Below are 11,477 nucleotides of genomic sequence, written 5' to 3'. Positions count from 1 at the left end.
GCAACACACACAAATCCACAGCAAAATGCGCACACACACGGCCAAGAATCGGGCTCAAAAGACTATCTCAAAGTTCTCACTAGAATGGAGCTCGAATCACTGAGAATGACAAACGAATGCGCAAAGAATGAGTGTGGATGATCAAGAATGCTCTAAGGTTGCTTGGTGTACTCCTCCATGCGCCTAGGGGTCCCTTTTATAGCCCCAAGGCAGCTAGGAGCCGTTGAGAGCAAATCTGGAAGGCCTTTCTTGCCTTCTGTCGTCGGGTGCACCGGACAGTCCGGTGCACACCGGACACTGTCCGGTGCCTGATTTCCTTCCTTAACTGGCGCTGCCGACCGTTGGGCGCCAGAGAGCCGTTGGCGCACCGGACAGTCCGGTGCCCCCTTCTGACCGTTGGCTCGGCCACGTGTCGCGAGCGGATTCCGCGGCCGACCGTTTGCCCGGCCGACCGTTGGCTCACCGGACAGTCCGATGCACACCGGACAGTCCGGTGAATTTTAGCCGTACGCCGTCGGCGAATTCCCGAGAGTGGCCACTTCGCGCCGAGGCAGCCTGGCGCACCGGACAGTGTCCGGTGCACCACCGGACAGTCCGGTGCCCCAGACCGAAACAGCCTTTTGGCTGTACACAACCAACTCTTCTCTTTTCTTCTTCTTTCTGTTTCTAATACTTAGACAAGTATATTAGTACACAAAACCAATGTACTAAGACTTAGAAACATACCTTTGCTCTTGTTTTGCACTTTGTCCATCTATAAGCATGAATTCACATTTAAACACTTGTGTTGGCACTCAATCACCAAAATACTTAGAAATGGCCCAAGGGCACATTTCCCTTTCAATGATGAATCCGCAGGTATATGTACCACTGAGCTTATTTGGTCAATAAAGGTCAAACCTTCATCATATTATTTTTTGCAAACAGTTCAAAAAATTGGCAAGAAGTTAAATTTACTTTTAATGTTGCTAAGTGTGACAAAATATTTGATAAGCTAGTGAAAAATGCAACATTAAGGTAACTCATACTATTCCTCCTCTAGATAAATGAAAGAGACATGCTTATTACAAGTGGCATAATTCTTTTTCCCATACCACTAATGATTGTAATGTTTTTCACGAACAGATACAATCGGTCATAAATGAAAGCTGGTTAAGTTTTCAAGAAATGTAAATTAACATGTAACCATTTTCTGTCAATATAATAGAACTAGCAAACAAAAAAGTCTTGGTTCGGCCTAAAATTGCCGATAAGGACAAAAACAAAAGCATTGTCATTGGTGATCCTCGCACGTCACGAGAAGTGGTTGCTTAGAAGGCTCCGGGCAATAAGACTATTAAGATCGGGGTCGTTGGAGGCAAGGACGATCGAACAGCTGATATCACGAGAAGTGGTTGTTTCTCGAAGGGTGCTGATATTGCATATGTTTTTGGTTTGTCAACCTCTAGCAAAAGACAGAGAGGTATACGTCGAGCACCGTTTTTGACAAAGACGGACGGATAGTCTGCACGTGTGCGGAATCAATTACAACTGTTTATTTCTTGTTGGATTTGTTAGCAAAATCCACAGTATAAGCTCGAGGACCGATTTATAACGGATCCAAACCTTTCTGTTTATATCATGTTATTTTATAATAACCTGATGTAGTATTATTTTATAATAACATGATATAAAACTTAATTGTTGAAGCTGCAAAAGTTTTTGTTTGCCTAAACGTTTTGATGTTCTATTTTAAAATTGAGAATGCATATATAAGATTTGTTTTAATTGGAGATGCTCTTACAAAGACAAGAATACTACTCACCGTGATCTAGATTTTAATTGGAGATGCTTTTACAAGAATACTGTGTTCAGGGCTTCGGGCAAAGGGATCTCAGGTATGCTGCCTGCTGTGGACGGTTCCAAGTAAAATACTAGCATATGATGACTGTATGAAATAGATTTCACGAGCAACGACTCGAATATATATGTTCTTTGCGAACGTATCTGGTGCAAACCAATCTCTTTTTGTAACCTTGCAAACTTTTAATCTAAACCACATGATGTTGATTCAAGGGGACGTGCGGAGGAGTGGGAGATGATTTGAAAAAGTGTGATTAGCAGGAGTGATTAAGTGTAAAACTATCCACACCCCTATGTCACTTGTATTAACATCATGTGACATAGATTAGAAGTTTGCACGGTTACACAAAGATATTGGTTTGTACCAAATACGTTACCATGTTTTTTTTTGTTTAGAGTTCAGACTCAAATGATCTAGAACTAGTGTTTTCTTTCCTCGGTCTTCTGATAGCTGTCAACAGGACCAGGGGGTTTTGAAGATCGTAGGAGTGGCGAAAACGGAAAGAAAGAAGAAGGTTCTTCTACTCGGCGCCTTCTTTTGTGGAATGGAGGACTGGGAATGGGATATTTGAATTCTTTCTCCTCTCACCAGCGAAAAAAAAAGACAAAAATATTCTAGAAACAATTAGAGGCTGACAAGGATTAAACCAAACCAAGCGAACATAGAGGGAGAAAACGACCGTGATGACAGAAAAATGAAAACGAATCGAGGAAAACGAAGGGCGAGACGAGACCGCGAAAGCAAAGCTGTATTCAAAACAGAGGGCCAGGTCAGATCCCGGTTTCTGACGTCGCCGGTTTTGCCGTCCGTTTGGCGCCGCCGTCCAGTGCGGTGCTGTGCCGGCAGCCGCCGCGGCATATGCTGGGTTTCGCCCAGGAATCGCCATGACGGGGCGAATCCCACTGTCCGCTACAGCAGCACTGCGAGCCACTGACCGGTGGGCCCGCCTTGCTCTCTGCATGTGTATATGCCGGTGGGACCACGTGTCCAGCGACTCCATCCAGTCCTGGAGCCTGCGCGGCTGCGCCTTGCATCGCATCTCCGTCGTCGTCCTCGCCCACGGAATCCGTCCAATTCCCCACGCCGCCCGTCGTCCTTTTCTATAAAATTCACTCCGCCACCAAATCTCGAATCCCCATCGCGCTGCTTTTCCACCGACCCCGACGCCGACGCCGACGCCACCGCCGCTCCCTCCCCAGTCCCCACTCCCCTTCCCGGGCCGCGGAGCAGAGATCCGGGGCGCCGCGCGATGGCGAACATCGACATGGCGAAGATCCTGGCGGACCTGGACCGCGGCGCCAGCGGCGGCGACGCGCGGGTGCCCAAGACCAAGCTCGTATGCACGCTCGGCCCGGCCTCCCGCACCGTGCCCATGCTCGAGAAGCTGCTCCGCGCCGGCATGAACGTCGCGCGCTTCAACTTCTCCCACGGCACCCACGAGTACCACCAGGAGACGCTCGACAACCTCCGCCAGGCCATGCACAACACCGGCATCCTCTGCGCCGTCATGCTCGACACCAAGGTCCTCCTCTCTTTCTCTCTCTTCTCTCACTCTCTCCTAGGCCTTGTGGTGGGTTACGAATGCGCTTGCTCTGCTGCCGTTGCTCCTGCACCTTTGGCTGCACGTGCGGGTTGGCTGCGCTTGCCAATTGGTCGGATCGGGGCTGACGGGGTATGTTTTCGTTTGCCGCTGGAGGGATCTAGTCTAGCGATCTGTCCAGTGGGACGAGCTAGAGTTAGTCCCTTTTTTTTATCTAAGTATGGTTTCCACTCAGGGAGCTTGGTGTTTCTGATCTCAATAGTTTTTCGGTACAAGGTTTGTATTTTATTTTTGCTTAATTAGTGCATGCGTGCAAGCGATTTGTTCCTCGAATAACATGTGCTGACTTTTGGCAAGTCTGATTTAATGGTGCCAAGGGTTAGATTTATTTGCATGCTGCTCTAGCCTGGCCCCCTTGCATGTTTTGTGCCTTGAAGCTACTTTCAGATTTGTCTGCTTGCTGTTCACGTTACTGCAAGTCTGGAATGTTTTTGGACTTGAATGCTTTGGCTGTTTTCTATGGAGTTCACCTGCATCGAGCTTCCAAGGTCTTTATTCCTTGATTTATTGACAGTTACTGCTACTCTAGTCAAGATGTTGTTGGTTATTATGTTTGTGAAAAAGGAAACAATACTTTATGTTGGTTAAAGTTAGGCCAATGCACTAGATCTAATAGTTAGCTGTTAAAATTAGCTAAAGACATTCAAACAGTCTAGCTGATAGTCCACCTATTAGCTACTTTTAGCAAATTAGTTAATAGTTAGCTAGCTATTTGTTAGCCAGCTAATAATTTTACTAGCAATTTTTAGCCAACTAACTTTTAGCTCTAGTGCATTTAAACAGGCCCTTAGTTTCAGATTTTTGTCAGTATGTTTAATCCTTTTACTTTGTACATTACCACTTTTGGTTGTACGTTTTAACTTTTAACTACCCGAGTGTGCTGTAATGCTGGTGGGCCTTAAGAAAACAATTCCCTCACTAGACTTGAAGATTGAGAAATTGTAAGAACAAATAGTTTTTTCTTGGACATCTGAGGTTGGTTTGGTTGTCTCTGAGGTTGCAATGCAAAATGATTCAGTCTACCTAGATATTCAGGGTCGATCAATTTTCAATTGATGTTTCATTTTCTTGACATGATAGTTGGTCTATAACGGAACTTCTAAGGTTCTCTATCCCTTAATTTCTTGTCAGTTGCCACTAAATTGCTACCTCTTTGTTTTCCTATGTTTAACTTCATGGGTCACATGTTCTTTTTTGTGTGTTTGGCTTCATCATTAAAGTTAAGTAGCTATGTGTAGCAAAAATTCTGACTTTATTATTCTTTGTATGACATTTAAGGTGGCTATATTAAGTGTTCTTAATCAGTTTTTTGTGGCTGCAGGGTCCTGAGATCCGTACAGGGTTTTTGAAGGATGGTAAACCGATTAAGCTAACCAAGGGTCAAGAAATCACTGTCACCACTGATTATGATATCAAGGGTGACGAAAATACGATTGCTATGAGTTACAAGAAACTGCCTGTTGACGTGAAGCCTGGAAATGTCATACTCTGCGCAGATGGTACTATCTCTCTGGCCGTTCTATCTTGTGATCCTGATGCTGGAACTGTGAGGTGTAGATGCGAGAACACTGCAATGCTTGGTGAGAGAAAGAACTGCAATCTGCCAGGAATTGTTGTGGATCTTCCTACATTGACTGAGAAAGATAAAGAAGACATTTTGGGCTGGGGTGTTCCAAATGATATTGACATGATTGCTCTATCCTTTGTCCGTAAAGGATCAGATTTGGTGACTGTGAGACAGGTTCTTGGGCAGCATGCCAAGCGCATTAAGTTGATGTCAAAGGTTTGTATATACTATCACTGTCAACCTTTAATTTTGCAGACTCTATTTTTTGTTCTGTGTTGAAACCATAGATGCAGAACAATGCTTTGCTTGCATCTCTCGTATGAAGCCTTCCCATCTAATTTTTTTTTTTATTGTGTACAACATGATAACCAGTCTTTGCCATGTAATGTATGAAGTAGTGTATGCTGAGTACTCTTTTACCAACTAGGATATAGTGCTTGCCTTGGCTACAACTTCACTAGATTTTTACTTGGCAGTTGGTTAGTGAAATGCAATTCTATTACTTCCACCTGGTAGACTGTTTTACTCGTAGCCAAATTCTCTGAAATACTGGATAGTTCCTTCACTGTAAAAGTGGGTTTTCCCTATCTGTCAAAGTTAGAAAGGCCATATTCTCTATGAAGTACAAGGAATCTTGGAAATTCACTTCTCAAACTAGTTCATATCAGTGTTCTTAAGGCGTCGCCTAGGCGACGCTTTGGCGTCCAGGCGCCCGGGCAAAACTGGCCGCCTTGCTCGCCATCCCCGCCTAGGCGCCGCCTAGGCGCTAAGGCGGTTTTCTGGTCCACTTGCTCGCCTAGGCGCCTTAAGAACACTGGTTCATATCATATATTGCTTCTCTACTGCAATGTCTGAAATCTAGCTGGTTTCCTGCTATATTGCTGTTCATATTACATCATGATAATGTACATATAGAACTTATGATCGTGTTGGTTATGCTGTCATGGATCTGATTCCTTTCATGATATGGTTTCCGCTATGCAGGTTGAAAACCAAGAGGGTGTTGTAAACTTTGATGAGATCTTGAGGGAGACTGATGCTTTTATGGTTGCTAGAGGTGATCTTGGAATGGAGATTCCTGTTGAGAAGATTTTCCTTGCGCAGAAGATGATGATCTACAAGTGCAACATTGCTGGCAAACCTGTTGTTACCGCTACCCAGATGCTCGAGTCGATGATCAAATCCCCTAGGCCCACCCGCGCAGAGGCCACTGACGTTGCAAATGCTGTTCTTGATGGAACTGACTGTGTCATGCTCAGTGGTGAGAGTGCTGCTGGAGCCTACCCCGAGGTGGCTGTGAAGATCATGGCTCGTATCTGCATCGAGGCAGAGTCTTCCCTGGACCACGAGGCAGTTTTCAAGGCCATGATCAGGTCCGCGCCTCTTCCAATGAGCCCTCTGGAGTCTCTTGCATCATCTGCTGTGCGAACTGCCAACAAGGCCAAGGCCGCACTGATCGTCGTCTTGACTCGCGGTGGCACCACGGCCAAACTGGTCGCCAAGTACCGCCCCAGGGTTCCCATCCTCTCTGTTGTGGTACCCGTGCTAACGACGGATTCTTTCGACTGGACCATCAGCTCCGAGGGCCCAGCTAGGCACAGCCTGATCTATAGAGGCCTCATTCCCCTCCTCGCTGAGGGCTCCGCGAAGGCTACGGATTCAGAGTCAACCGAGGTGATCCTGGAGGCTGCGCTCAAGTCGGCCGTGCAGAAGCAACTTTGCAAGCCTGGTGATGCCATTGTGGCTCTCCATCGTATCGGCGTCGCCTCCGTCATCAAGATCTGCATCGTGAAGTGATCACCGTGACTTGACTCCTAAGTCCCAGGGGGGTGGTTCTCACCGCTGGGACCTATGAAACAACTTTTCTGCCTCCTTTTTAACTGCATTTTTCGGAGACAGATAATTACTGTATGTTGTAAGCCCGCTTCTGTTGTTTGCAGCTGCAAGATGTCTTTTTTTTTGTTTACATAGTTTTTGAGCTGGTAAATGAGGAGGGAGAGGACTCCATTGATGTTAGTGGTAATAAGATTTGTATCTACGGAGTTCAGTTAAAAGGCTTTTCTACATGAAAATGGTGGAATGTGCTGTATGTAGGTTCATGCCCTTGTTTAGTGTAAAGATCATGTAGATAGATGTCGGGTTTCTTTATATTTGATCTTGAGGATCGCAGATCTTGCACACATACGTGGAGATACAAACTGTGAACTGCTATGTCTGTCTTAAAAAAGGTCCAATTCTGAGTCAAATGATTAGAAGTTTGATAAATCAAATTTATATAAAGAGATACTAATATTTCATCAGATTTGTTATGCAATATTATTGTATATATGTGGAGTCATATATCGATAATTTATAGTCAAAGTTAATATAGTTTTGCTCTGACGAGATCTGAATTCTTGCATTTTTTTCGAAAGAAAAATTAACATGAAATCCGTCACTCACCGATGACTTGAAGGGACAGGAACGTGCAACTTATACTTTGCAGGCAAGTATCTCAGATAGGTATAGGTTCGCGGCGCGCGCGCGGCGCCTTACTTCACTGGACGTCCGACACCGGCGGGAGTGCACGCGTAGGCGTAGCCATCCGTCCACGGAAAGGGAAAGACATGCATCCCAGTCCGGCGGCCACCACGGATGGGTCTCTTTGATCGCCTCCTCCTCGGCGGCGGCGATCGCAGCAGGGGGACGGAGGACCAGGAGCGCGGCGGCGCCGAGGCGGCCGCCATGGGGTCAGACGTGCCGCCGCCGTCGGCCATCCCTCCCCTCTCAGCCGCCGCGGCCTCCGTCGTTCGCCAGTGCGCCCGGTCCGTCCTTCCCGATCGACGTTACGCTTACTTGCGCTCGTTCCTTGGCTCTGCTTCTTTTTTTCCGTTCACCGTAACTGACAGACAGACATAACAACGCACTGCGTTTTGCGTGACCGTGACACAGGATCGCGGGCGTGCCGGTGGACCAGCTCCTCCGGCGGGTGGACGCGGAGGAGCAGGCCCGCGGGCCGCTGGAGTACGCCAGGAGCGTCGTGGAGTACTGCTCCCACGTCGCCCTGCGCGTGGAGGCCAGGCGCCCGGACCACCTCGGCGACAGGGAGTTCCACACGCTCACCTACGACATGATGCTCGCCTGGGAGGCGCCCGACGAGGAGACCGACGCCGTGTTCCAGGTCAGAATTCAGATCGGCTGTCTCCCCCCTCCCGTTGTTAGAACAAACAGGCATGTAATCCTCACCAGAGAGATACCGATCAAGATTCAATGTTGGTTTTTTTTTCCACGATGCAGAAAACGGCATTCAGTGTTCTCCGTGGAGACGACGCGGACGACGACGACAGTGGGTCCATCTTCTATTCAAGCCCGACGCAGATGGCCATTCAGGTTTCTGGTTTGTTTCTCCTGTGTTTCTTTCCTTTCCATCGGTCAGATCATCCCTTGGTGTCTGTTGCCTGATCTTGATCAATGGCTAGGTCGATGGCAGGCGGACAGTTGGACCCGAGGCATTTGCCAAGATTGCTCCTGCATGCCCTGCCATGGCACACCCCATCACCGTCCGTAACCTGTTCGACGCGATCACCAACTCCACCGGAGGACGGCTGCATTTCCTTATCTACCACAAGTATCTCAGAATCCTGAACGAGTAATACATCCCCTCCCTCACCATGTTCACATCCTTGGAAGGAAGCTATCGCGTTCTTCTGGATTTGTTTATCATCGCCGCTCAGCGCTGCATGTTTGTATCATCTCTGACGCTGTAGGGCGTTCTGCTCTGCGAAGCGTGTGCTAGGGGGGCACAGAGCCCCAGCCCTCCAGCTCTCCGACGACGAAGTGATCCTTGACATCCACGGCGCTGCGACGACCAAGCCAGTTCTCCAGCACATCGGCACGTCCACATGGCCTGGTTAAGAACCCTCCTCCTTTATGGTAATTTCGGTCAGCGCTGCCGAGCTGTGCTTCTTCACGAGTTTCTCAATGCGCATGGGACTGCGCCGTTCTGCAGGGAGGCTCACGCTGACGAACCACGCGCTCTACTTCGAGGCTATCGGCGTCGATTTCTCGTATGGAGAGGCCGTCGTGTATGATCTGGCAAGGGACTTGAAACAGTCGGTGAAACGAGAGTCCACTGGGCCATGGGGTGCTCACCTCTTCGACAAAGCTGTCATGTACAAGTCCAGCCTGACGTGAGTAGCTTTTTTCTTCTTCTTCTCTTTGCACAACAGCTACATTATTACGTGTTTATGTTGTATGTATATAAGAAAAGGCGATCGTTTTATTTATCATAATCGCGATCTGCACCTATCATGTTTGCTGCTGCCCACAGAAGTGAACCCGTGTTCTTTGAATTCCCACAATTCAAAGGCCACACCCGCCGAGACTACTGGTTTGCGGCCATCAAAGAGGTGCTGCACGCACACAAGTTCATCAGGAAGTACAAGCTCGCCGGTTTCCAGAAGGCGGAGGCGCTCTCCGTCGCAACGCTAGGGATTCTGCGGTACCGCACCGTGAAAGAGGGGTTCCACATACTGCCGGCGCATTTCAAGACCATCCTCGCCTTCAACCTGGCGGAGAAACTGCCCAAGGGGGACAAGATTCTGGAGGCACTGTATGGCCAGCTCAAGCAGCACTGCCCGAGGTTCAGAGGAGGCCAGGATCTTGGCCAGAGCAGTTCCGAGGAACTGATGCTTGCTGACCCCTTCCCGCTCTCTGCGTATACCATGGTGACGATGGGTTTGCTGAAGCTGAAAGAGGAGGACAACGCCGAGGAGAGGGATTTCGCTGTGCGTGACGTGCAGATTGGAGGGACTAGCTCAGTTCAGATGGCTCTAGAGCGTTCGGTTGGGTATTCGGGTAGAGTGGAAGCGGCAAGGGCTACGCTTGATCAGGTCAGAGTGGAAGACATAGACACTAATGTAGCTGTCCTAAAGGTATTGTTTTTTTTTGCTTGAAAACAGTTCATTATCTTGCATAGGATTTAATAATTCTGGTGAATCTGAAACTAAAACTGTGGCACATGGCAGAATCTAAATTTCCCATTGAATTACTGTTCCAAATAGCAGTGCATATTTTCAGCATGTGTCATCCAGGTAGCTCATAATCTGAGCCTGTTTAAGGATTACTAGTGTAATAACACTGGTTAACTCTTTCCAGGAACTACTATTTCCTCTGATTGAAATAGGCAAAAGGTTGCTCGCTTTGTCTGGGTGGGAAGAGCCCTTCAAGTCTTATGTCTTCTTGTTATGTTTCCTCTACATGGCTTACAGGTATTGTTTTCTGGTATGTGATGATATCAATGCAGTACCTTCAAAAAAAATTCTCACAAATTCGGGTTGGAAAGAGGGGTCTTAGTGCAAGTAGCAAAAGTTGCCTGTTTTTGAGGAAGCCGCTGTCGTCCTTTGCTGCAGTGGTTGGATCTGGCTCATGTTTCCTGGCTTCTTGCTTGGCTCTACTATCTTCATGCTATGGAACAAACACTATAGGCATGGGCGCTCGGTAGGAGCGTTTGAGATCATAACTCCTCCTCGAAGAAGAACCGTGGAACAGCTCTTAGCTCTGCAACAGGCCATCTCGCAGCTGGAAGCGCACGTGCAAGCAGGAAACATTTTTCTCCTGAAGCTCCGGTCCCTCATGCTTGCAGCGTTTCCTCAGGTGCCTCCTGGTCTCTTCTGCTATGTAGCCATACTGTGAGTCATTGCCACCACCCTGACCTGACCTGACCAGTGAAGTTTGTTGCATGAATTCAGAGCACCAACAGAGTTGCAGCTGCACTGGTTGCTGTGGCTGCGATATTCACGTTCGTGCCCTTGAGGACCATCGTTCTACTAATCCTTCTAGAAGAATACACAAGACAGATGCCGGTGAGGAAGAAGAGCAGTGAGAAGCTGGTGAGGAGATTGCGGGAGTGGTGGCTCCGGATCCCGGCTGCGCCTGTACAGCTTGTAAAGCCTCGGGAGACGAGGAGATGGAGATCCAGGTTGAGATGAGATAAGTAAGCCAAAAAATGTTGGTTTGTTTGCTTTTAGTTTTACACCATGTTCCGTGCACATTCTTTGAGCGGTAGGGATCTTGGTATCACGCCTTCAAGTGAAAGCAAGACCTTGGTGTAAGCTGGGACTGGTTTTAACAAGCAGAAACAGATGAAGAAATCGTGTCTTATTCGGTGCAACAAACGTATACTAACTCTGTTCCAAATTAAAATTCGTTTCAACCTTTTAATATATTCATACAGTAATTGATGTGTGTGTTTTCCTTTGCTTAGACCCAGCATATCTCTTCCACTCTATTTGAGACTATGAGTCGAACAACTGATAACACTGATTCCGATGATACACCTTATGTATAGTAGTTGGAGCTCAACACTCATGTCTCAGTAGCCGACACATACATCTCCTTGCCGCTTATACATCTTTAGGTTTGGTGCTTGATGCTAAAACCTTGTGTTTGAATACTCTAAGTACTCACCTTAATCCACATTGATTGAG

At 47.5% G+C, this 11,477-nt stretch overlaps 2 protein-coding genes across 6 annotated transcripts; both read left to right on the top strand.

Moving 5' to 3' along the window:
• Positions 1-2,839: 2,839 nt before the first annotated feature.
• Positions 2,840-7,070, top strand: LOC100283899 (pyruvate kinase, cytosolic isozyme). Its single transcript, NM_001156797.2, has 3 exons — positions 2,840-3,365; positions 4,765-5,226; positions 5,995-7,070. The coding sequence occupies exons 1-3, from the start codon at positions 3,093-3,095 to the stop codon at positions 6,805-6,807; spliced, it is 1,548 nt and encodes a 515-aa protein (NP_001150269.2). The 5' UTR covers positions 2,840-3,092; the 3' UTR covers positions 6,808-7,070.
• A 222-nt stretch (positions 7,071-7,292) lies between these two features.
• LOC100502151 (uncharacterized) lies at positions 7,293-11,215 on the top strand. 5 transcript variants are annotated; one of them, XM_008664070.3, is made up of 10 exons: positions 7,293-7,814; positions 7,942-8,170; positions 8,287-8,379; positions 8,469-8,638; positions 8,757-8,899; positions 8,999-9,179; positions 9,323-9,923; positions 10,147-10,259; positions 10,401-10,644; positions 10,740-11,215. In XM_008664070.3, the coding sequence occupies exons 1-10, from the start codon at positions 7,645-7,647 to the stop codon at positions 10,977-10,979; spliced, it is 2,184 nt and encodes a 727-aa protein (XP_008662292.1). In that variant the 5' UTR covers positions 7,293-7,644; the 3' UTR covers positions 10,980-11,215. The 5 variants fall into 5 exon arrangements, with proteins under 5 accessions (XP_008662292.1, XP_008662291.1, XP_035819066.1 ...); XM_008664069.4 differs by having other exon boundaries at positions 9,320-9,923; XM_035963173.1 differs by having other exon boundaries at positions 10,722-11,165.
• The last annotated feature ends 262 nt before the right edge of the window (positions 11,216-11,477 follow it).

This window comes from Zea mays, chromosome 10, assembly GCF_902167145.1.
Source record: "Zea mays cultivar B73 chromosome 10, Zm-B73-REFERENCE-NAM-5.0, whole genome shotgun sequence".
Lineage (NCBI taxonomy): Eukaryota > Viridiplantae > Streptophyta > Magnoliopsida > Poales > Poaceae > Zea > Zea mays.
The sequence above is the reverse complement of the archived record's forward strand: the minus strand, read 5'-3'. Positions and strand labels throughout refer to the sequence as shown.